This window comes from Schistocerca piceifrons, chromosome 11, assembly GCF_021461385.2.
Source record: "Schistocerca piceifrons isolate TAMUIC-IGC-003096 chromosome 11, iqSchPice1.1, whole genome shotgun sequence".
In the NCBI taxonomy this organism is placed as follows: domain Eukaryota; kingdom Metazoa; phylum Arthropoda; class Insecta; order Orthoptera; family Acrididae; genus Schistocerca; species Schistocerca piceifrons.
This window is the reverse complement of record NC_060148.1, coordinates 100,658,458-100,684,621: the sequence shown is the minus strand read 5'-3', so window position 1 is coordinate 100,684,621 and position 26,164 is coordinate 100,658,458. Positions and strand designations below refer to the sequence as shown.

Sequence of the window (26,164 nt, the reverse complement as noted above, 5' to 3'; positions counted from 1 at the left end):
TTTTATTAGTATTGTATGAATTAGTTTTTTAATTTACCCTCAAATAATTGAACAACCACTTTTTTACAATAATTACCAGGTGGTTCAATGTTATTAATAATTTCTCAGCGTTTAGGATGGTAAATTCTTGCAGTAAATAACGAAAGTTTACCGAAATTTTGAAAAATGGACATTGCACCAAAACAGCTGTGATGGATATTACTTGGAGAACCATTAAATGAAAAAGTCAAAATAACCCTTCTTCCAGTATTTAGTGTCATCTGAGTTTAGCTACAAACGATCACATAAGTTATTATAAATTTCTGACGTTAACACAGACTTATTTTGTCTTATGAAAAGGAGTCTCCTACCTTCAATGTGTACATACATATTAACAATTCACCGTAAATATTATTCTTGTGAGTGTTGTAAAAGGCAACATAGTAACTTTACTTCTAGACTGTCTCTCAATGGATGTACTTGGGGTATTATGGAACTAATTACTACACCACTCTGTGCCTCCATTACGAAATAACAGTGGGTATAGTAATGGATTCTATGACGCATCTAGAGCTGAGATGTTTTCGACTGTACAAGTGGTTTCCTTTTACAAAACACTCAGTATTTCTTTCGAACAGTGGCTCACAATCTACTATGGTAAAAATAGCTGCCACTTGCATCTGAATTGCATCATTGCAACTCTAGATGTCCCAGTTTTTATTAACTGCAATATTTACATCCACTGTTTCACCCCCATATGAATGGAATTTCGATCAATCTCTTCTTAAGTGATACCTACAATATGAGATCCATACGCTACCCAAATTTCAAGTTTCTATCTTCAGTGGTTGGGACTGAGTGATGATGAGTCTGTGACTCAATCTGGCCCTATTTCACCCCCTTGTAGGTTAATATCCAAAATCAGTGACACACGTATCTTTCTGATTTCTAACTGAGAAATCAAATACAACTTTTCATAGATTTAGCTTCGAAGATGATTGGATCGTGAAATATTTTCATAAAAACTGCTATTCCTCTGTAGCCCTCCTTTCGGTTGAAGTTCCGAAAACAATAAAATGCTTTGTTTATTTCTAGCTGAGATTCTAAATTCATGTTTTCGTAGATTTATCGTGAAAAAATCTTCATAATGAAATATTTTTAAAACACTTCACCCAGTATATTTCCAAAAACAGTGGAAAACTTATTCTTTTATAACTATGAAGTCAAATACCAATTTCCATAAATGTAACTTTAAAAATACTTTAGTAGTTCGTTAATAATGATTTATTTAAAGAAGTATTATCCCCACTATTTCATCACTATAGGGGTTAAATTTCAAAAATGGTGGAACACGTATTTCTTTATTTCTGTCTGAGACACCAAACACAAATTTTTGTATGTCTATTGCATTTCTTAGCCACATATATTAAAAAACCTTTCATCCCCTATTCCAATCCTTAGGCGCGGAATTACGAAAAATTCCGTCTTATTTGAGGCCTACATTGTAGGATCAACACCTTCTCCGATTTTCAAGTTTCTATCTTTAGTGTTCTGGGCTTGGCGACTATGAGCCCGTGACTCAGTCTGGCCACATATATACATATATATATATATATATATATATATATATATATATATATATGTGTGTGTGTGTGTGTGTGTGTGTGTGTGTGTGTGTGTGTGTGTGTGTGTATGTCCGGCCGCGGTGGTCTAGCGGTTCTGGCGCTGCAGTCCGGAACCGCGGGACTGCTACGGTCACAGGTTCGAATCCTGCCTCGGGCATGGGTGTGTGTGATGTCCTTAGGTTAGTTAGGTTTAAGTAGTTCTAAGTTCTAGGGGACTTATGACCTAAGATGTTGAGTCCCATAGTGCTCAGAGCCATTTGAACCATTTTTTTGTGTGTGTATGCTTGTGTAATATGTGATCAAAAGCATCTGGACACCAGGTAGAAAATCACTTTCATGTTCGTGGCTTCCTCGATTGGTAATGCCAGGATTCATTATGATGTTGGCCCACCTTAACCTTGATGACAGCGCCCAATCTCGCAGGCATACATTGAGTCAGGTTCTGGAGAGTTTATTGTGCAATGTCAGCCCTTTCTTCACTTAGTGCTGCACTGAGGAGAGGTATCAATGTCGGTCGGTGAGGCCTGGCATCGAAGTCGGCGTTCCGAAATATCACAAAGATGTTCTGTAGCATTCAGGTCAGGACTCTGTGCAGGCTAGTCCATTACAGGGATGTTACTGTCGTTCAACCACTCCGCCACAGGCCGTGCATTATGAACAGGTGCTCGATCGTGTTGACAGATGCAGTCGTCATCCCCAAAATGCTCTTGCACAGTGGGAACCAAGAAAGTGTTTAAAACATCACTGTAGGCCTATGCTGTGATAATGCCACGCTAAACAACGAGGGGTACAAGCCCCCTCCATAAAAAACACGACCACACCATAACACCCCCGCCTCCGAATTTTACTGTCAGCCCCACACACGCCGGCAGATGTCCACTGGGGGTTCGCCGTACCCACAACCTGTCATCGTATCGCCACATTGTATACCGCGATTCGTCACATCATTTATGGTTTTCTCAGTGTTCAATCTCGCAATGTTCACGCTTATTACACCAAGCGAGGCGTCGTTTGGCGTTTTTACTGGCGTGTTGGGCGGCTTATGAGCAGCCGCTCGACCGTGAAATCCAAGTTTCTTCACCTCTCGACTACCTGTCATAGTACTTGCAATGGATCGTGATGCAGTTTGGAATTCCTTTGTGATGGTCTCGACGGATGTCTGCTTGTTACACATTACGAACCTCTTCAACTGTTAGCGGTCTGTCAGTCAACAAACGAGGTCGGCCTGTACGCTTTTGTGCTGTACATGTCCCTTCACATTTCCACTTCACTATCACATCGGAAACAGTGGATCTAGGGATGTTTAGGAGTGTGTAAATCCTGTGTACAGCTGTATGACAAAAATGACACCCAATCACCTGAAGACGTTCGAAGTCCGTTGAGTTGCGCGGAGCTAACCATTCTGCCCTCTCATGATGTCTAATAAGAGAGAGAGAGAGAGAGAGAGAGAGAGATTACTATCTATATGCTATGAGCTCACTTTGTCTCCTCGATTTATGTAGTATCTTCAGTCTCATGGTGCTGTGTTTAGGAGATTGCAACTGTCATATTCGAGTCAGCACTCAGTACTCGCTATTATGTTCCTTAGACCGTAGTTTCCGCTATCACCACGCTGGCCTGTCCTTGCCTGCCTAAGGCTCGTTCAGCTAGTTAAAGCCAACATAAAGGGCGCACACTCACACTCTCACCGTTCTCTCGCTTTGCACGAAACATCAGCTCTTAGTGTCATACACTACAATTTCTTTCGGAAATGCGAAGTTGACACTTATCTCCATACAATTAATATAGACAGCACTTTCTCCTAACTGGCCAGATGTAAACAGAATTACGATATCTTAGTGGGTTTAGAAATATTTAATGCAATTAAATGGTTCAAATGGCTCTGAGCACGATGGGAATTAACATCTGTGGTCATCAGTCCCCTAGAACTTAGAACTAGTTAAACCTAACTAACCTAAGGACATCACACACATCCATGCCCGAGGCAGGATTCGAACCTGCGACCGTAGCGGTCACGCGGTTCCAGACTGAAGCGCCTAGAACCGCACGGCCACACCGACCGTGCGATGCAATTAACTTAGCTGATTGAGCCAGTATATATATTTAACAGAACGAGGTGATATCAAGCTAGTAAGATGATGCTATCTGCCTTATATTGCAACGTCAATTTACACTAATTAATTCACCTTGTAGCTTGGAGGAAGAAGATTAGTTTTGTAATTATATTCATTTATAAAATTTCAGATTGTACAACTGTCTGAAAATTTTATGAAGATATTTTGAGGAAGAATTTCTTTACTTCGCCAAATAACTGTATCCTAGTATTATGTTCTGCAGAAGCTTCAGATGGCTTATCTACTTCTTTATGGCTGTAGTCTTAGCTACTGGCTACAGTGACCCAGATTCCATTACAGGTACGACTCTTACATTTTTTAACTGACGTAAGTATGGTATGATAATAAATAACAGTTTTATAATGCATAGTGAAGTACGTGTTCTATTTATCCATTGAGATTTGAATCCATTACTTTTTCAGAACCCAATCCTGAAGTCACAGAGTACATTTCAGGAAATGACAAACCAGGTAATAATTTTTTCATTAATCCTAGATACAATGAGAGGGGGTATATTAATTTATGTCGAATTCTGCTCTGTACTTCCATTTAAAATCCCTGACACTTTAGTTATCGGAATGGGAATTAAATTCAAGTTAGCAGCCTGGATTAGGTATCACTAGTTTCTCCCAGTGGTCAGGGTAAGTCGTTCCATGCATGTGCACAGATCGCACAGGATCCTGGTTTACTGAAGCAATACATGAATGCCGTACATTTGGTACTTGGTCGGACCCAAAGATCCAAAAATAACAACACTCACTTATGGCAGGTAAGAGGTTGGACGGGCCACTCGGAGCACCAGAGGCACCATGGGACATTTTAATTTCCAAGGTCTATACTTTTACAAATAAATTCATAAAACTTCAGAATTTTCAAAATCTATTAAAAACTATGGTAAGAATTGAGACAATTAACTATTAAATTTGTGTTTTTTCTAAACATGAAATTTAAAATGTGACTACTCACTTATTTTTTCATAAATTAAATAATTTGTAGTATTTCATACACCTGTAAGTATGGTTTGTATGCTGCACAAAACTGATTGAAGAATCTCTCTTGCTTAAAAGGAAAGTGTACCTATAGCAACAAACGCAGCCAATAGTAACTGAAGAAATGATGAACTTTCACATATAAAAAAAATTATTTTTAATGATTTTGAGCTTCCTCTGCTATGAGTGTGAATCCTGAATCCTTCCTGGTCATGCTAACAAAGTCTTATGAATTTATTTATAAAAGTTTAGAGAATGGAAATAAAAATGTTCTATGGTGCTTCTCCTGCTCCATGTGAGCCCCTTACACGTCCCCCCCCCTTAATGGATACGTCTATACCTACATACATACTGCACAAATCACGGTGAATGGTGGAGAATACTTTATGCCACTGCTAGTCACTACCACTCGCAAATAGAGCGAGAGAAAAATGAGCGCGCAAAAGCCTCCGTATGAGCCCAATTTCTCACCTTTTATCTTTGTGATCCTTACTCAAAATTGACATTGGTGGCAGTAAAATCGTTTGGCAACCGACCTCAAATACGGTTCTCTAAATTAGCGCTATAGTGCCTTCTCGAAAGGGCGTCGCCTTCAATCCTGGGGCTCCTCTTTAATGACTTCCCTCTGGTGTGCAGCTACAGACACACATAACTTTTGAAAGATATACCCGCCATTGGACTGTACAGCAGGTTTTATTTCAGCCTTAGGCCTTTAGCAAGTGTTTCAACTGCAAAAGATTAAAGCCCAATACTAGTACAAGTTAGTAACAGAAAATAACAGGACAAACAGTTAAATTAATGTATGGACTGCATGATTTCTTCTCTTAATTACGTATCACGAATCACTAGACTTGAGTAGAACACAAGCAATTGTCAAACTATTTTTTTTCTTTTACTGTACTTTCAATTCTTGGCAGTAGCATTAACAGACATAATTCCAAGTATGGCAGGAGCATAAAAAGTCGCAGAACGGTTAAAACAACTAGTCGATAGGCAGTGCAGCATGGAATAACCATAGACAACAAAACTACATACAAGTCGAGCACACTGTAGAACTGCACAGAAGAGAACACTGATACAGTACATTCGATGATGAAGAAGCAACTGGGAGGATCTGCCAGTGGTGGGGACTGGAGGGAGAAGAGAATAGGGGGGAAGCGGTGATGCTAGAAGGGGGTGAGAGAATGGGGATGGGGTGGGAGGGCGCTGATGGGGGTTTAGGGAGGGAAGGACAGGAGAGGGGACCAGCTGAGGAAGGGTGGTAGAGTCTCTAGGGGATGGAGGAAAAACTGCTCTGGAGAAAGGAGAGAGGAAATAGGGGAGCCTGGGAAGGGGGGGGGATAAAAGACAAGGCTACAGCTGGTAAGAAGGTTAGACATCACAGCGAGGTCCATCGTCTGTGAGGGGTTGCTGAAAATTGCCCTGATGAAGGAGATGGAGGGTGTTGAGGTGGAGAGAGAGAGGGATACTGTGATAGGGGTGTGGCAGTGGGCAGGGAGTGGAGAAGAAGGACACCAGGAGGTTGGTCATATAACTTTTTTTTCTTTATTGTTATTTTGAAACCATCACAGAAAAGGCAGGCTGACAGCAGCCTATCAATGCCACTCTTTTGCCATAGAGAACACAAACAGTAAACAGAAATACAAAAAGAAACATGGTGAGTAAAAATGGGAGACAAGAGGCAGTAAAATAATTGAAGCCATTCATGGGTGCACTGTTTGGATAAAAAGGTTCATCACTGTACACAACAGAGAAGACAGAGTTTACACACGTGAACAGAGGAGCACAAACAGAGAGACACTGCAGCACTGAGGCAAAGACAAACACGAACACTAGTCACGATCTCCGGTGCACAAAGATGCACCGTTCACATGAAAAAGCCGGGGGCCCGCCAGAGGGAAGAGGCGAAGGTAGGAGGGAGAGTGGGAGGGGGTTGATGCCAGTGGGAGAGGAGAAGGGAGGGCGAGGGGGAGGGTAGGGGGATGTCTGGAAGCCCAGGGAGGGGGGAGGGGAGGGAGAGAGAAAGAGAGGAGGGAGAGATGGAAAAGAGGGTGCCCTGGAGGAAAAACACTGGGAGAAGGAGGATCAAAGTTGGTAGGAGGGGTAGATGAAGAAGATGAGGGCATCATCAGGGAGGGTGAGTTGGCCACCTTGGGCAAGAGTATGGAGTGTGGAGAGATGGAAAGTGGATGGGATGTGGGAGTACAGGCAAGGCAGGGGACAGGGGTGGGAAAGGATGGGAGAGACAAGTGGGTGAGGGGGATGAAGTTTGTGGGAGGTGTAAAGGATCTGTATCAGTTCAAGGAAAAGGAGGAGGTGTGGGAACGGAATTAAGTCGTAGAGGATCCACGTGGGGGAGGGGAGGTGGATGCATTAGGCGAGGTGGAGTACATGGCATTAGAGGATTTGAAGAAATTTGTAGAAGGTAGGAGGGGTGGCGATCCATGTGGGATGGGCACAACAGAGGATAGGGTGGATGGGGGATTTATAGGTGTGGAGGACGGTGGAGGGGTCCAGACGCCATGTGAGGCCAGAAAGGAGCTTGAGGAGGTGGAGTTGGGAGCATGCCTTGGCTTGGATTATCTGGAGATGGGGGATCCAGGAGCGGCGACGGTAAAGGGTGATGCCAAGGTACTTCAAGGTGGGGATGAGGTTGATAGGATGGCCATAGATTGTGACATAGAAATCGAGACAGAAGGGAGGGATGGTTTTGCCTACAATGGTCACCTGGGTCTAGGAAGATTTGACCTTGAGCAGCCACTGCTTACACCAAGAGGTAAACCAGTCATGATGGGATTGGAGAAGGTGCTGGGAGCCTGGCAGGGTGGGGGTGAGAAAAAGAAGCCATACTGGAGAAGCGGTAAGGGAGGTGAAGGTGGCGACATGTCCACTGTGTAAAGAGGATAGGGAAAAGGGGAGAGGACAGAACCTTGAGGCACACCGGCGGAGGGGTAGAAGGTGTAGGAATCCGTGTTATGAATGGTCTCGTCAAATTTTTCTTTTTTGTTCCTTTATTGTATTTCAGTTCCTCATTGGGGTGGGCTGGCAGCAGCATATGCGCTGCTCCTCAGTCGGAAGGCATAGAACAAACAATGGAAGACATTTAAAAATAGTAAAGGAGAAAACTTGGTGAATATAGATATAAAAAAGGGGGAACATCGTGGAAGATAATAGATAAATTAGGGGCGGCTGTAAAATGGAGATAAAAACCATAAAAAAGTAGCACACACAAAAAACCATACACTGGGACGATTAAAAGAACACAAGGCACAGCATGACCAGAGCATAAAAGTATCGACAGATGGCATAGCACATAACAAACACTGGTAGCAACACTAAGAACAAGGCCAGCACACAATTAAAATCACACCTCTCGATGCACAGGAGCAACAGCACTAAACACAACACTTACGTGGCACACTGACAATGATCAAAATGAAGGATCTGCCAGGCACAAGGAGATGAGGGAGATCAGAAGAAGGGAGGAAGGGAAAGAGAGGAAGGAGATGGGCGAGGGGCGCCCCGAAGAGGGCCAGGTTGGAAGAGATGTGGGAGGGAAAGAGGCAAGGATGGAGTGCAGGGTCCCAGGGGGGGGGGGGGCAAGGAGGAAAATCCGCTCTTGTAGAACGAGGGGAGAGGAAAAAGGGGGCCCTGGGGGGGGGGGGGCGAACAAGACCAGGTTATAGTTGGAAGGAAGGGTATATGTCATGCTGATTTCATCATCTGGAAGGGGGAGGCGCTGGAAATCGCCCTGATGGAGAATTAGGATGTGCAGGTGGAGACAGGGAGGGATACAGCGATAGAGGTGCGGCAATGGGCGGGAGGTGGAGAGGAAGGAGGAAACCAGAGGGTGGGGGATCAAGCCTGTGGACAATGTAAAAGATGTGGAGATGTTGGAGGAACAGGAGGAGGTAGGGGAAGGGATGAGGTCATACAGGAGCCGTGTGGGGGAAGGAAGACGGATACAGAAGGCAAGGCAGAGTGCATGGCGTTAGAGGATTTGGAGGGTCTCGTAAAAGTGGGCGGGTGCAGAGATCCAGGCAATGCTGGCATAACAGAGGATAGGACAGATGAGGGAGTTGTAGGTGTGGAGGATGGTGGAAGGGTGGGTCTGGTCTCACCAACATTTTTTTATTGTTATTTTAATACCTGAACATCAGGTAGGCTGGCAGCAGCATACTACGCTGCTCTTCAGCCTCAGAGTGGACAATGTGAAAACATAAAGAAGACACATAACAGACTGAACATATTGTTGGGCAAAAAACAGTAGACACAGAAAACACAAAACACGGAGCTGTTTACACTCAACGAAAAACACGCTGAAACACGTTGGCACGGTGCACAAACACTGACGATTTCGATGGCATTGGTGAACAGAGGAGCGCGACAGCGAACACTACACACAAACATGATGGCGCACACACAAGAAACTGATGGCGATGATCTCTGGTGCGCGAATGTCCACATAACGTTTTTCGAGTCCGGGGACCTGCCAAGAGGGGAAGAGGGGGGAGGGTGAGGGAGAAGGGAGAGTAAAGATGCCAATAGCGGAGGAGAAGGGAGGATGAGGGGTAGGGGAAGCCCGGGGGAGGTGTGAGGAGAAAGGGAAGAGGGAGGGAATGGGAAGAGGAGGGAGAGAGGGTGCCTATAGGAACAAACACAGGAAGAGGGAGGGAGGATCAAAGTTGGTAGGAGGGTTAGATGGAGGGGTGGAGGGCATCATCAGGAAGGGGGAGCTGGCGGTAGCCACCTTTGGAGAGGGTGTGGTGGAGAGATGGATAGCAGGTGGGATGTGGAAATACAGGTGCGGCAGTGGACGGGAGCAGGAGAGGATGGGAGAGACCAGCAGGTGAGGAGGTTCGAGTTAACAGGAGGTGTAGAGGATCCGTACCCATTTGAGGAAAAAGGAGGAGGTGGGGGAAGGGAATAAGGTCGTACAGGATGCGCGTGGCAGAGGGGATACGGATGCAATAGGCGAGGCGAAGAGCATGGCGTTCTAGGATCTGAAGGGATTTGTAAAAGATAGGGGGAGCGGAGATCCATCCAGGCTGGGCATAGAAAAGGATAGGGCGAATGAGGGATTTATAGGTATGGAGGATGATGGAGGGGTCCAGACTCCAAGTATGGCCGGAAAGAAGCCTGAGGAGACAGAGTCGAGAGCCTGCCTAGGCTTCGATCGTCCGGAGGTGGTGGGTCCAGGAGAGTCGACAGTCGAGGGTGACACCAAGGTACTTAAGGGTGGGGGTGAGGGCCATTGGACAGCCATAGATGGTGATGAATGAGATTTTCACTCTGTAGCGGAGTGTGCGCTGATATGAAACTTCCTGGCAGATTAAAACTGTGTGCCCGACCGAGACTCGAACTCGGGACCTTTGCCTTTCGCGGGCAAGTGCTCTACCAACTGAGCTACCGAAGCACAACTCACGCCCGGTACTCAAAGCTTTACTTCTGCCAGTACCTCGTCTCCTACCTTCCAAACTTTACAGAAGCTCTCCTGCGAACCTTGCAGAACTAGCACTCCTGAAAGAAAGGATATTGAGGAGACATGGCTTAGCCACAGCCTGGGGGACGTTTCCAGAATGAGATTTTCACTCTGCAGCGGAGTGTGCGCTGATATGAAACTTCCTGGCAGATTAAAACTGTGTGCCCGACCGAGACTCGAACTCGGGACCTTTGCCTTTCGCGGGCAAAGGCAAAGGTCCCGAGTTCGAGTCTCGGTCGGGCACACAGTTTTAATCTGCCAGGAAGTTTCATATCAGCGCACACTCCGCTGCAGAGTGAAAATCTCATTCTGGAAACATCCCCCAGGCTGTGGCTAAGCCATGTCTCCGCAGTATCCTTTCTTTCAGGAGTGCTAGTTCTGCAAGGTTCGCAGGAGAGCTTCTGTAAAGTTTGGAAGGTAGGAGACGAGGTACTGGCAGAAGTAAAGCTTTGAGTACCGGGCGTGAGTCGTGCTTCGGTAGCTCAGTTGGTAGAGCACTTGCCCGCGAAGGCAAAGGTCCCGAGTTCGAGTCTCGGTCGGGCACACAGTTTTAATCTGCCAGGAAGTTTCATATCAGCGCACACTCCGCTGCAGAGTGAAAATCTCATTCTGGAAACATCCCCCAGGCTGTGGCTAAGCCATGTCTCCGCAATATCCTTTCTTTCAGGAGTGCTAGTTCTGCAAGGTTCGCAGGAGAGCTTCTGTAAAGTTTGGAAGATAGGAGACGAGGTACTGGCAGAAGTAAAGCTTTGAGTACCGGGCGTGAGTCGTGCTTCGGTAGCTCAGTTGGTAGAGCACTTGCCCGCGAAAGGCAAAGGTCCCGAGTTCGAGTCTCGGTCGGGCACACAGTTTCAATCTGCCAGGAAGTTTCATAGATGGTGATGTAGAAATCGAGGAGACGGAAGGAAGGGGTGGTTTTGCCTACAATGAAAGCCTGGGTTTTGGAAGGATTGACCTTAAGCAACCACTGGTTGCACCAACCGGTGAACCGGTCAAGATTAGATTGGAGAAGGGAGCGCTGCAGGGTGGGGGCAAGGGCGAGGAAGGCAGTGTCATCAGCGTACTGGAGAAGGTGGATGCGGGGTGAAGGCAGTGGCATGTCTGCTGTATACAAGAGGTACAGAAGAGGGGAGAGGACGGAACCCTGGGGCACACCGGCGAAGGGCAAAAAGATGTAGGAATCTGTGTTGTAGATGGTGATGTAGGAAGGACGTTGGGAAAGAAAGGAGCCGATCAGACGGACGTAGTTAATAGGAAGGGCGAAGGTTTGGTGCTTGAAGAGGAGACCGGAATGCCACACGCGGTCATAGGTTCGTTCAAGGTCAAGGGAGAGGAAGATAGCTGAATGACGGGAATTAAGTTGTTTGGAGAGGAGATGAGTGAGGTGAAGGAGAAGGTCATTGGAAGAGAAGGACGGCCGAAAACCACACTGGATAACAGGAAGGAGGCGGTGCTGGCGGAGATGCTGGTGGATGTGTCGGGTGAGGATGGATTCCAGGACCTTGCTGAAGACTGAGGTAAGGCTGATGGGACGGTAGGAGGAGACAGCGTATGGCGGTTTACCAGGTTTAAGGAACATCAGGATACAGGAGGTTTCCCACAGGTCGGGGTAGTAGCCAGTGGATAGGACTACATTGTAGAGCTTGGCCAGGGTGGAGAGGAAAGAGGCAGGAGCTTCTCGAAGTTGGCGATAGGTGATACGATCGTGAGCAGGAGCGGTGTTGCGTTTCGTGCAGAGTGTAGCGTTGAGATCCTGTGTAGTGATAGGGGCATTGAGTTCTGTGTGTGCAATGTTGTCCAAGTAGTGGAAACCAGGTGCGAGGGGAGGGACAGAGGTGTCAGTTCAATCGTGGACATCCGTGAAGAGGGAGTAGTCGAACTGGGGATCATCGGGGATGGTAAAGACATCGGAGAGGTAGGAGGCAAAGTGATTGGCCTTATTAATGTTGTCAGGGAAGGGCTGGTTGTCATGAAGGAGAGAGAAGTAGGGGGGGGGGGGGGTTTAAATCTGGTAAGGCGGCAAAGGCTGACCAGTACTTGGACGAGCTGATGGGAGGGGTAGTGTTTAAACAGATGCATGTTTGTCTCCAGTCCCGGCATTTCTTAGCCGTGAGCAAGTTACGGATGTGCCTCTGGAGTTGCCGGTGGCGTCGTAGTGAGTCCAGTTCACATGTGTGGAGGAATGCACAGTAGAGTTGATAGGAAGGGTAGTGTTTAAATGGGTGCATGTTTGTCTCCAGTCCTGGAGTTTCTTAGCCATGAGCAAGTTACGGATGTGCCTCTGGAGTTGCCGGTGGCGTCATAGTGTGTCCGGTTCATGCGTGCGGAGGAATGCACGGTAGAGACGGCGGGATTCACGGTGGAGGAGGACAGCCTGCGGGGGTAAGATAGGACAGTGGGTGTGGATGGCGACAGAAGGGATGTGGGCCTCCACGGCCTCAGACGAGGTCTGCTGGAGAAAGGAGGTGGCATGGGTAATATCATCAGGGTGATGGTAGGTGAAGGTGTGGCCATTGACCTGGGTGGATAGCGTATCCCGGTAGGCATTCCAGTCGGCACGGGAATAATCATGGACGTACTTCAGGGGAGGGTGATGACGGGGGTCGGGGTAGGGCAACGACTGTCTGAAACGGAGATGGTCACTACCAATGGGGTCCAGGACATCCACCATTATGCGGCCAAGGAGGTTAGGGGAGGAGAGGACGACATCAAGAGTGGAGTTGGATTCGGGGTGGATGTGCTGGGGAATGGGGACGAGGTCGCCTTGGACTCGTCAAACTTTGTGTCTTTCATTATATAAAAAAATTTTGTTAAAAGTAAATGCGAGAACATTTGTGTAATAGGCTAATTTACTTTCAGTTAACATGACACTTTCACTTAATATGGTTGTGGAATAAAATGGATGATCAAATAGCAGATTTTAAAGTTCACTACACTGTGTCTATGTAACCACTGACACAAACACAAGTAAACTGAGTGTCAGAGACCATCATAAAAATATCCCAGTTTGCACCATCTGCTCTGTGGTATGTCGCAGGAACAGGTAGTGGGACTCTTTATTATGCAAAGTAGTTATATTATCTTTGAAATGGGCAAATGATGCCAGTGTTTACAGTATAATGTAAAAATGCAACTTACACTTTCATAATTAAGGGTACACAGAAGTACAGTCTTGCAAGATAGTTAAATATTTCATACATGGTCAATTATTGAAAAGCAGTTATACATTGTTATGAATTACATTCAAGTTCAAAAAATTAGTCAGTTATACAAATTAAATCCTGGCAAACTTAGTTGGAATTTGAAACACTTCTCACGAAAGCATCATTGATTATTATAAAAAACCAAGTGTACAATGACACAAACCCCTGCCCATTGCCATGCCTGTATCGCTGTTTCCCCCTCTCTCCACCTCCACATCCTCCATTTCCTTCAACAAGGCAATTTCTAGCACCTTCTTCTCCTGGATGATGAACTTGGCCATGACATCTACCCTTCCTACCAACTGTAGCCTCGCCTTGTTCCCCCCTCCCCAGGGCCCTCCATTTCCCCTGCCCTCCTTCCCTTGGAGTGGTGTCTGCTCTTTCACCCCCCCCCCCCCGCCTTAGGTCTCTGCACACCCTCCTCAGCTGTTTTCCTCACCTGTCCTTCCCTCCCTGGTCTCCTTCAGCGCGCCCCCCCCCCCCATCCAATCCTCCCCCACCCCCTGTAGCACCCCCCCCCTTATCCCCTCTCTTCCTACTCCCTCATATCCCTACCCCTGGCAGATCCTCCCAGTTCATTCTTCTTCATCAGTGCGCTACCTCAGTGTTGTGTTCAGTGCCATTCTCTGGTAACATCAAGTGCTGTGGTTTTAATCGTGTGCTTGAGTCGTACATGGTTTTGCTGTATGTGATTGTTCTGTGCTATGGCGTCCTTCCCATGATCGTTTTAATCATTCTGCAACTTTTATGCTCTCGCCATACTTCGCCTTGTGTTCTTTTAATCATGTGTGTAGTTGTTTTGTGTTAACTTCATTATAGATTTTTGTCTCCATTTTTACAGTCACCCTCTTTTTTGTATGCTCTCTTCCATTATGTTCCTCTTCTTATATCCTTGTTCCTCCATGTTTTCTACTTTATGTTGTTTTAAATGTCTTCCTGCTGTATACTTAATGTCTCTCAGCTGAAGAGCAGCGCCTCTGCTGCTGCCAGCCCTCCCTGGATGGTGAATTGAAATATAACAAACAAGAAAATAATACAAAATGGGGGAAAAAGTGTGGGAGGGGTGGGCAGATGCATAGCGAATATTTGAATTCACGAAGCATCTCCATAATACTTGAATGCTGCTCTAACCTGTGGGCAGCAAATCTAAGAGACCGCCTCTGACTTCCATTGGTGTCTCCTCCTGGTGGACCTGGTAGGGATCACAATCACTTGATCAGTATTCAAGAACAGGTTGCTCTAATATTCTATACGCCGTCTCCTTTATGGATGAGCATCACTTTCGCAAAATTCTCCTTATTAAATGAAGCAGAGCATACACCTTCCCTACTACTACCCTAACCTGCTCACTCCATTTGGTCAACAGTATATTCAGATGTTCAACCAAAGTGACTGTTTCAAGCTGCACCCTATACTACTGTATTCGAGCGTTAAGGACTGAATTTCCTACTCACCCAAATCAACCTACATATTTCTGTGTTTGAAGCAAGCTGCCATTATTCAGGCAAACCAGAAATTTAGTCTAAGTCATCTTGCGTATTCCTGCGGCCACTCAACAGTGGCACCAATCTGTGTACCACAGCGTCATCAGCAAATATCTGTAAGTTACTGTTCACGCTTCGGCCAGGCCATTTATGTATACAGAGAATAAAAGCGGTCCTGTCACACTTTTCTGGGGCACTCGTAACGGTATGGCTGCCTCTGATGAACAATCGCCATCGAGAACCACATACTGGGTTATATTTACTAAAGTCTTCGGCCTGAACCGTATTCTCGGATCTTCGACAACAGTCTATAATGAGGCACTGGCTCAAATGCTTTCCAGAAATCTAGAAACATGGAATCTGCCTATATCCCTCGATCCATTGTTTGTGGGACATCATGTGAGAAAAGGACAAGCTAAGCTTCGCATGAGCGATGCTTTGTAAAATTGTGGTGATTCATGGTCATGACCTTTTGTATCTTAAGTTCATTTATTATAATCCCACTCTGAATGTGTTTAAGAACTCTGCTGCAAACCGATGTTTACGACATTGGTCAGTAATCATGCAAGTCTGACCTTTCACCTTTCATATACACAGGAGTCTCCTACACTGTTTTCCATTCGCTCGAGACTTTTCTCTGGGTGATTAGGTGGCTCTAAATGCATGCTGAATAGGGGTTCAATGCCACAAAGTAGTCTCTTTGACACCAAACTGCATTCCATCTGGACCTGGTGACCTATTTGTTTTGAGCTCTATTAGTAGCTTCTCTACATCATCATGTCAATTCCTACATCCTCCACGCGGTAGTCTGTACGACAGTCAAGCGACGGTATCTTTACACGAGCCTCTTGCATGTATGATTTCTTAAACGTGGAATATAAAACTACCTTTCCTTTTGCTGTCTTCTGTAGCCACCATGGGCTCATCGTAGAATGACGAGACAGAAGCCTTCGACCCGCTTAGTGATTGTACCCATGACCAGTATTTTCTTCAGTTCTCGGCAAGATCTTTCGCTAAGGTATGGCGGTCGAATTAGTTATCAGCTTCACGAATTGCTTTCTTAGGGATGCACGAATTTCTGCTAACTTTCGTCTGTCAATATTTGTGCTCTCTTTTCTGACACTTCAACAATTTTTTCCTCTGCATTTTCAGAATGTGCCAACGGCCTTGAGCAGTGGTAACACTGGTTCCCGTCAGATCACCGTAGCTAAGCGCTGTTGGGCTGGGCTATCACTTGGATGGGTGACCATCGAGTCTGCCGAGCGCTGTTGGCAAGCGGGGTGCACTCTTGTGAGGCAAACTGAGTTGCTACTTGATTGAGGTGCAGCGGCTCCGGTCTCGCAAACTGACATACGGCAAGGAGATCCGTGTGCTGACCACATGCCCCTCCATATCCGCATCCAGTGACGCTTGTGGGATGATTATAATACGGCGGCCGACCGGTATCATTGGGCCTTTCAAGGTCTGGGCGGAGTTTAATTTAGTATTTCCCGAATTTGATATTAAACCACAGAAGGTCCTTTCCATCCTTAATCAGCTTACTTGGCACATACATTCCAGAATGCAATTTACCGTCAGTTTAAACTTTGCCCATTATGTCTAGTGAGATCTAGCAGACAATGTATTGATAAACTATTCACTCATATTCACTGTGAATTTCCTTTGATAGCTTCTGGGATAATTACTAAGACTCCCTGAGGGAAAATGGAGGAGAATATCTTAAATCACAAGATGGCTGTGTTTAGTAAACTGTTAATTTACTACAGAGCTTCGTAACGGATTCGAAACACACAAAGACATAGACAACCGTATTCTACTTAAGCCCATATGTACACAAAAATAGCAGTGGATTACGCAGATTCAACAAAGGACCTCTCAATGTATAGCCTCTTCATACGTTTGGGAGAAAGAGCTACTTTAAAATGAACATAAGGTCATGCACTCACACTGGAACCAGAAAGAGATGGAATTTAACAATGGTTCTTCCCAGACTACACTCAATACTCTGGAGTGGTATTTTACTGTGCATATTGGGGTTCGGTAGATGTGTGGATATGAAGTCCTTCCAGTTAGGAAGATTACAGTCAAAATTGAAAAGGCCCTTGACCACATGACATTCTACACCATGGCAAGAAAAAAGTCATAAACAGAGAAAACTGAATTGATACTGCCACCACACAGCTGCATTCGAGGAATGGCAAAAGAGAACTAGTGCTACATTAACCACTGGTTTCATAGCGACTACGTGACTTGTTACAGTGCTGCGCAACAAATCGAGTTTATAATTCGAAGTTCCACACGAAAGAATTAAATTCCACACGAAAAAGTAAAAACAAGTAAAATTAATTTCTCCCTATACCACAGACTGCTGACAACAAAGTCTTGAAGCTTCACCCACTCTGCCAAGATACTGACTACGTTAGGTACTGGTGTGCAATGGATTTTTATAGAAAATAGTGAATAATATGCCCTGCCATGTTACTGACTATGACAGGTACTGGCGTGAAGTGGGCTTTTACAGACAATTTACTTACATGGCAAAAATTTCTGCTGTTGCATGACTGCAGTGTAAATACAGGTAACAATAGCTCCAGTACTTACAATATAATGGAATGTAAGAAATAAAACACATGCACGGTTATACACATTTTTATTCATTAATCATACATGGGGTGCACTACATCAACAAGTTCTTTCTTTAACACTAGCACAGAATATTGAAAATAAAGCCTTCTTGTAAGCACAGAGCTCTGCATATAGCCTATCTCTCAAACTTATCGCCAGTATACTAGTTCCCTTGGACCCGCTGTTCGAAGTCGTATACATGCACACTGTTTATAAGGAGATAGTCTGCAATGTCTTTAAACACAGATTTAACACAAAGCAACCATCGATTCGATCTTCCCAACACAATGGATAGCACCATCTGTTAACCAAACAAGTTTGTAAAGGCGGAGCGCTATAGATAAATGAATGTGTCACCCGATTTCACATGAAGTGCAGAGACATCGTACACTGTTATTATGGATAGAGTAACAGCAGCACAGTAAATGTCCGGAGGAAGATGGCTCGGATGATACTCATTGGTACATCTGCTTGACACAGGCCTTTACACGACACAATTCTCCCCATTCCATTTCCATAAATAGCACTTTAACACTTTTATCTGCATTCTCTATCTCTAACACTACGTGCCAGTCTCTGTTTGTGGATGCTTCTATACCAATATGTAAACGCTTCAGACAACTAGCTGTTAACTTATACACTGAAGTGAAAAGTAGCTGTGCACAGGGTGTACTCGGTATCTTCTCATTCACTGTATCCTCACTGGAATATTCTGCAATGGCGCATTTGATGGGGTCCAGCACCATCTTGTGTGATGCTGTTCAGGATCGTCAGTGTATTTCTGTCCCGCTTCAATAGGCTGACAAGCTGCGTGACAGGATCCCAAGGTGCTGCCACCAATGCGGCTGCTGACACTCCAGATGGTGCCACTGCTGCAGGTCGCAACAGGCTGGAGGACGCCACCTCCACTGATGGGCAAATAAGAAAACCTCTTACAAGCAATAACAGGAGCACAAAGGCTCCAAATTTCTCACGACAGTAAACACAGACGTTGAGCAAGGGGTACTTAATCTTCTGCAGGTTCTTCCTCTTCTACTGCTGCTGCAGCTAGGTAGCACTGTCTGAACTCGGTGGGCGCTTCGTGCTAACAGACTGCAACTGAGGCTGCAGAGCTGCTGGGCCCACCCTATATCGCCAACATGATCATGTACTGCGGTCCTATTGGCTATTGCCAATTTCAAGCGCCTGTGGTGGCGTAATCGTGAAGTATATCGGTTGCTTGATCCTCTGCATCAGAGGTTGATGTCTCTTGTGAGGTTGAAAACTGGCTGCAAATTTCAAAAATGGCAAGCAGTTATAACAACAGAATCAATCTGCGTGACTTGCAGAATGCATCTTGGGCACATTCTGCTGCAGAGCCATTATCTGCTGGACAGTATTCCTCTTCTTCCTCAGGCACTCATCTAATATAACTACTTGCCATTCTGCATGTATGAGGCTATGGTTGCAGTCATCAGCTGTGTGCTTACTGGCGAGATGGCTGTTAAACTTCTCCTGGTCAGACACCTGCAGCTCTTCCATAGAACACATTCCACACAGCGCCATGGATGGCAAGTGAGTGATGATGGGATGAAAGGTTTGGTTGGTAAGGAGAAAGTGGATGGGGATGAGCCGTTGATGCCTGTCAATGGAATATTACGTACAGAATATGCTTCTACTGAAGCGACTTAGCATCAACTGCCCGCCTCTTGCATTTCGGAAGAGTGAATGCTTCATGTGGAATATCTCAGCACTTTGCACATGCACGTGAGCATGTGTCAGTTGTAACATGCACTTTGGCTCCTTCTCTGAGCATTGCCTCAATCTCTTGAATCGCATTATTCTGTTTCTTTTACTGACACTCTTCCATAATCAAAATCTTCCATCCCCTACATAGTGAACTGTGGCTACAATCCTCCTTCAAATACGTACATATAATACAGCTATTGAAAGCCACTCTATCCTTCACATCCACCTCATTGATCGACAACATCGCGTTGCTTCTACAATGACATCTCAGCACCAACTGAACCTCTCTCACCAATCCTGTTCATATAAGTGGAGAGAAAAAGATTCCCACACGAATTGGAATTGCTCACCAATTTGTGGAGTGGGTTTTGGGGGTGTAACGTCAGCACAGCCCTGTGACAAAGAAATTCCAGCCATTTTTAGTTTCCTGCCAAAATTCGAAATTTTTGCCAATGGGGCAGGTGGGGGTGAGGAGGGGAGAGCAAGGGGACACACGAGCTTGCTGGGGAAATCCATGACTTCATCTGTGAGTGCAAGTGAATGTTGGGTGGGGTGAGGTGGGGTTTGGGGTAGTTAATTGAGCAATTTAATTAATTTTCATAACGATTTGATATCAAAAGTGTCCTAGGAACACTATAATTCCACTAGTTATGATCACATAAAATATTAAATTGGAAATTTCATCAACTGAAATTGTTGCATCTCATTTGAGTGGTGGCCAAATGATACATTTACTACAGAAATTGGCGTTGAATATGTAAATTCTTCAGTCATCAACATGCAATTTAAACAAAAATTCAGTGACAGGTAAAGTACTCCAGCTATATCAACTCTTTATAAGCCCACAAAAAAGGATTGTAAGGTCTTCATCGAACGTTCAAAGATTTGAGAGAAAATGAGCAGCTCTTAGGCTGTGCACCCAATTTATTTTCTGTTCATATGAGCAGAGAAAAAAATTCCCACACGAATTTGAATTTCAAACCTATTTCTGGAGAGGGGTAGTGGTGTGACGTCAGCACAGCCCTGGGGGACAGATTTTAGACCAATTCTACCCGTTATGCGGGATTCAACAGCCGCTGATTAACTTAATGCATGCTACAGGCCATCAGATTTACTGCAACACGTACAGAAATTTAGTTTGAAGACCAATGCGTGTGTAGAAGAACAACATAATACAGAATGTTAAGTGAAACAGTGGTTTAGCATTTGTAATTCGAAAATGGCAATCGATAAATCCATGAAGTGTATTAAGTTTCCATCAAGTTTCTGTAAAATCTAAGTGACAAAAGCGAATTCAGTGACAAAATTTTCCCAATTACCATACAGAATTAAAAACATCGTCTGTGACTCAGTGTAAATGCTGTATCAGCACCGAAAATCAACGATTCAAATGCCAATAATTTCATCATCGAAATGAAATATCATACAAAGTGTCAGTGCATCAGTCTCTTGATACTGTAATGACTCAAGAATAGGTTGTCAACTAGCCAACCGAGTTTTTGATTTCGCTTGATTTGCCAGGAATTCCGATGCACCAGTTGTCGTCCCTATAATTCTTGTACGAAACATAAATCCACCACCACTTTGTAACGGTGCCAGGCTTCGTATGAAATGGGTGAACAATATGGTGAAATCACAGTTTTCAATGCTGTTGGCATGCATCACAACGATTCAGACAGATATGCGTTTAAAATCCAACGTTTGCTGTTTCCATTGCACATCGCATTTGCAGTGGTCATCAACAAAGCTCAGAGACAGTCGTTACAAGTGTGGAGATCCATGCTTCTCATATGGACAACTGTGGTGGACCAGCTCACACGTCGGAAAATGTTATGACGTATTCGTGCGTGCACCAGACGGAAAGAGAATATATTGTATCTCCCCAACTTACTTCAATAAACAGAATTGAAACACAAACACTTTCTTTGTTTCAATGGAACTGGAATGCATGCTGGGTGATTATTATCCAGTGAGAAACAGTGACAAGCGTGACACAGTACAATAAAACGTGTATTTGTTAGTTCATAGAAAGACAAGATCATTTAAGGGCTAAGCATTATAAAGTATCTCGACTTATTTATAGAAACAGACATAAAATTCAATATATTTGACAAAACGCAATATATATATCTACTGTCTTGAGTCTAATTAAAAGACATAAAAACTGAAGAAACTAAACACTGTTGATAAACGCTTAAGTGTCTATATAAGTACGGGGAATTACATTAACCTTTAAGTAAGGCGACAGAAAACTCTGCTTACTAGAAAATATTGAATTTTACAGGAGAGTTGGTTGCCATAATTCAGTATTCAGGGCCGGTATAATATAGATATCCTATGGAAATACAAAAATTACAGTAGAACGTTCGTGTATACGACAACTCCCTCTAGCAATTGGCCTGTTTCTGCTCGCCATACAGGTCATTCTTCACTGGAGCAGCATCGCACACTGTGGGGCAGTAGGAGAAGAATCGTGAAGCGCCTTAGAGTTCTTCTCTGTAGAATAAATGATTTTAATACAGAGAAAAATAATTCTCCATCCGCATCTCTGCAGGGACCAAATTGTTCTGGCATGGAATGGGATGACCATAGTGTAGTACTGCTCGCGATTCTTGCTTGGGGTCCCCCTTATGATTTCTGTGTTGACAGATGCTGGTGTCCAACAAACCGGTAATTCCCCGTCCGTCTAACAGACGATATAATCATACAAACTGTAAACAGATGTCTGTACGATCGGGTACTGCACGAAAGATGGCATTCTGGTCAATGGTCAGCCACGCCAACGATGATGTCATGGCATCTATCAGAAGGGCTAGTGTTCATCTGGTAGTCACACATCCACAATTGCTGTGTACAGAGTCACAGACGGTGCAATATGCCAAATAGGAGACGCCTACCAGACTCTCTGGGTTGGAGCACCACAGGAAGAATGGAAACGGAACAGTCGCAACTGATATGGCCCGACAGCTTAAGTCTGTTGCTGGTGGTCTAGTGGCTAGCATTGCTGCCTCTGGATCATGGGGTCCCAGATTCAATTCCCAGCCAAGTTGGGGATTTTATCTGCCCGTGTACTGGGTGTTTGTGTTGTCCTTATCATTTCATCATCATCATTTGTGACAGCGTCTAGATTGGATTTAGAAAAAAATGGACTGTGTAACAATTGGGACTTTGTATGGGCGTTGATGACTGCGCAGTTGAGAGCCCCATAAACCAAACATCATCATCATCATCATCATCATCATCATCATCATCATCGTCATCATCGTCATCACCACCAGCTTAACGTGAATCGTTCTTTCTCGGATGTGACGAAAGTCTACTGAGACCGAAACTGAATCCCAAAGATCAGTGCAGGGTCGAAAACGTGTGACATCAGAAAGAGAGTACCGTTATTTGGCTGTAAGAGCACAAAAGTACCGCCTTAGTACTGCATGGCAACTGGCATCTAGCCTCAGAGATCCTCTTGATGCATTTGTCGAGGCAAGCTGTTTACTGAAGGCCCTGTCACGTTGGCTTTTATTGTTGGAGACCTGCTGTTTGTCTTTCTCTGATGCGTCTTCACAGAAGGAAACATCTAGAGTGGAATCGTCAACATGTCACTTTGACAGTAGGCCCATGTTCTTTTCAAACACGAGTCCTGACTTGGTCTATAGAGTGATTCTCGACGGATTCGCATCTGGAAGGTACGAGGAACATGAATTCGTCACCCAAACGTTGTGGAAAGAGACCGATATCGAGGACGATCACTAATGGTGTGGCAGGGCTTATGCTGAACACTCGCACAACTCTTCTTGAAACTGTATGGGTGAATTGGCAAGGTTTAGCTGCTGCGAGGTATCGTGACGAGACCTTTGGACGTCATTTACGGTTGTTGGAAGGTGCTTGGGCTCAGGCTTCGTACTGATGGACGATAATGCTCAACCTAATGGAGCACGGGTGCTTGACATTTTCTAGGAAACGGAAGATAATGCATGCAAGACGTGGCCTACTCGCTGTCCCGATTTGATTCCCATAGAGCACGTCTCGGAAACACTAGGGAGACGGGTTGCATCAAGTCAGCATCCACTGACCACTCTCCAACATTTTCAGGCAGCTTTACAGGAAGAAAGGGCGCTATTGTCTCAACATGGGATTGATGACATCAATCACAGCACGCCCCGTCGTTGTCGGGGGTGGTCACACTCCATACTGAGCACATTAACCAGTTCTTAAAATGTGTGTGCAAATCCATTAGGTGGAAGAAACCGTAATGAATCTTCCAAATGTTTACGTTCTGTTTTCTTTACACTGTTTCCAATTAACGTCTCCCATTTATACTGTTTTGTGGCAAAATAAAGGCCAGCTAGTAAAATTTCCGTTTCTTGCTTTCATTTTGAACACCAGTGTATTTGAGAGTCCTACACACGTAGCAGCTGCCTCTCGTTATTTAACGAAATTTGCAGTGATGTACAGCCTAGTTATCATTTGTCTGTGTGATTAATTACATCAAAGATGAATTTATTTATTTTGTTTAAAAGTGCACTAAGAGAACCTGAGATGAGGTGTCACCCCTGTATAGAGAACGAGATCCACCGTCATTTCGTTTACTTCAGCGCTTTTTGTTGCATAGCAGCAGACTAGCCCTGAAAATTCATGGCGAAGGATAAAGTGGTTCAGTGGCTTCCCTTTTTGTAAGAATCGTGTGGTAACCATGAGGAGTCCTGATTCTTTATTTGTTTTGGTTCAATGAGGGCTGCCAGAGATTTGTCAGTTTTGAAAGGGTCTTAGAGCACTGTAATTTAAGTATCCATTCTTACGTCTTTATCTCACAAATAAAAAAAAATTACTACAATAATGTATGAATGCATGTAGTTAACTGCCATAATGCAACTATTAACGAGGGAAGTCGGCCCACTGTCTTTCTACAGAAAACCAAGCTGAAATTAATCACTCAGTTTTAGTCTGAAAACTCTCTATAATCATAAACATCAATATTAAACTGGAAATTACTTCTGCGGTGTTTCAAGAGGTACTTTCTTTATACACGAAATAATGTTAACACAGTATTATGAGAGTACGGCGTGGTTCTGGCATTGGGCAGTAGGTTTTTGTAGGAAGATCCTGTTAGGTGGTGATCAGCTCATGGCGGTGCAGGTACACATCTGTTGATACACTTTAGAGCCAAAGAAACTGGTACATCTACCTAGTATCGTGTAGGGCCCCCGCGAACACGCAGAAGTGCCGCAACACGACGTGGCATGGACCCAACTAATGTCTGAAGTAGCGTGCCTACCCATATATCCGTAAGAATACCAGGGGGGGTAGATATCTTCTGAACAGCATTTTGCAAGGCGTCTCAGATATGCTCAATAATGCTCATGTCTGGGGAATTTGGTGGGCAGGACAGGTGTTTAAACTCAGACGAGTCGTCCTGGAGCCACTCTGAAGCAGTTCCGTACGTGTAGGGTGTCACATTATTGTGATGGAATTGTCCAAGTTCGTAGGAATGCACAAAGGGCACGAATGGATGCAGGTGATAAGACGTAATACTTATGTACGTGTCGCCTGTGAGAGTCGTATCTAGATATATCAGAGGTTCCATATCACTTCGACTGCGCACGACCCATACCATTACAGAGCCTCCACCAGCTTGAACAGCCCCTACTGACATGCAGGGCCTCTGGATTCATGGGGTTGTCTCCATACCTGTACAAGTCCATCCACTCGATGCTATTTAAACCGAGACTCGTGTGAGCAGGCAACATGTTTCCAGTCAGCAACAGTGCAGTGTCGGTGTTTATGGCCCAGGCGAGGCATAAAACTGTGTGTTGTGAAATCATCAGGGGTACGCAATTGGGCCTCCAGCTCTGAAAGCCCGTCTCATTGAATGGTTCATACACCGACACTTGTTGATGTCCCAGCATTGAAATATGCAGCAGTTTGCGGAAGGGTTGCACTTCTGTCACGTTGACGATTCTCTTCAGTCCCCGTTGGTTCCGTTCTTGCAGGATCTTTTTCCAGTTGCAGCGAGGTCGGAGATTTGATGTTCTACGGGATCCTTGATATTCTCGGTACACTCGTGAATTGGTTGTATGGGCAAATCCCCACTCCAACGCTGCCTCGGAAAAGCTGTGTCCCATCGGTCGTGCAACGACTATGACACCACGTTCGAATTGACTTAAATGTTAATAACCCGACATTGTAGAAACAGTAAGCGATCTAACAACTGCCTCGCACACTTTTTGCCTTATACAGGCGTTACCGACCCCAGCGCCATATTCTGTCTGTTTACATATCTCTGTATTCGAATACGCATGCCTACATTAGTTTCTTTGGCGCCCCACACGTACAGAACTGCTACAGAGTGGCTGCAGGATGACTCTCCTGAGCATTTCACACCGTCCCGACCAGGACTACGTCGAATGCACAAGCGACCATCACTGGGGTACTGGCAGAACCCTGTTTCATCGCCAGAGACCACGCCGCCCCATTCCATTTTTCGACGGCACCAATCGAGCCGTGCGCGTAGATTCTGTGGCGTGAGTGGAAGACACGCTAGACGTGTGCGTGCCTGTAGTCCCACTGCTAAGTAACCACTTAGAAAAAGTTAGGGGTTGACATGTCTGGGCTCACAAACCCTCTTATATGGACTGTGGTAGCTGTGTGATCTGCCAGTGCTGTCCTTACAATACTATCATCCTGGCGAGCTCCTGAACTGCGAGAACGTCCAAAACCTCGTCTAAAGGTGTGAGAATATTTACATGACCACTGATACCGTCACCGCTGCACAAATGGCGTACAGTATGCAACTTGTGTGGCGATTCTCCGAAAGGACCGTCCCGCCAGTCGGAAGGCCACATGGATTCCGCCAACAGAGATTCTGTGAAACTCAGCTCGCTCTGTTCCTCTGTGAGATCCACAGTGCAGTAGACAATGGCGCTGAGGTTGATGCTGTG

The 26,164-nt window shown here is 45.1% G+C and overlaps 1 protein-coding gene across 1 annotated transcript in view; it reads left to right on the top strand.

Moving 5' to 3' along the window:
* The first annotated feature begins 3,933 nt into the window (after positions 1 to 3,933).
* The window catches only part of LOC124720258 (ankyrin repeat, PH and SEC7 domain containing protein secG-like), a 49,859-nt gene continuing 27,628 nt past the window's right edge, over positions 3,934 to 26,164 (top strand). The window contains exons 1-2 of the mRNA XM_047245575.1: positions 3,934 to 4,018; positions 4,141 to 4,188. Coding sequence (XP_047101531.1) covers positions 3,970 to 4,018; positions 4,141 to 4,188 — 97 coding nt within the window. The 5' untranslated portion in view covers positions 3,934 to 3,969. The remainder of the gene's footprint in view (positions 4,019 to 4,140; positions 4,189 to 26,164) is intronic.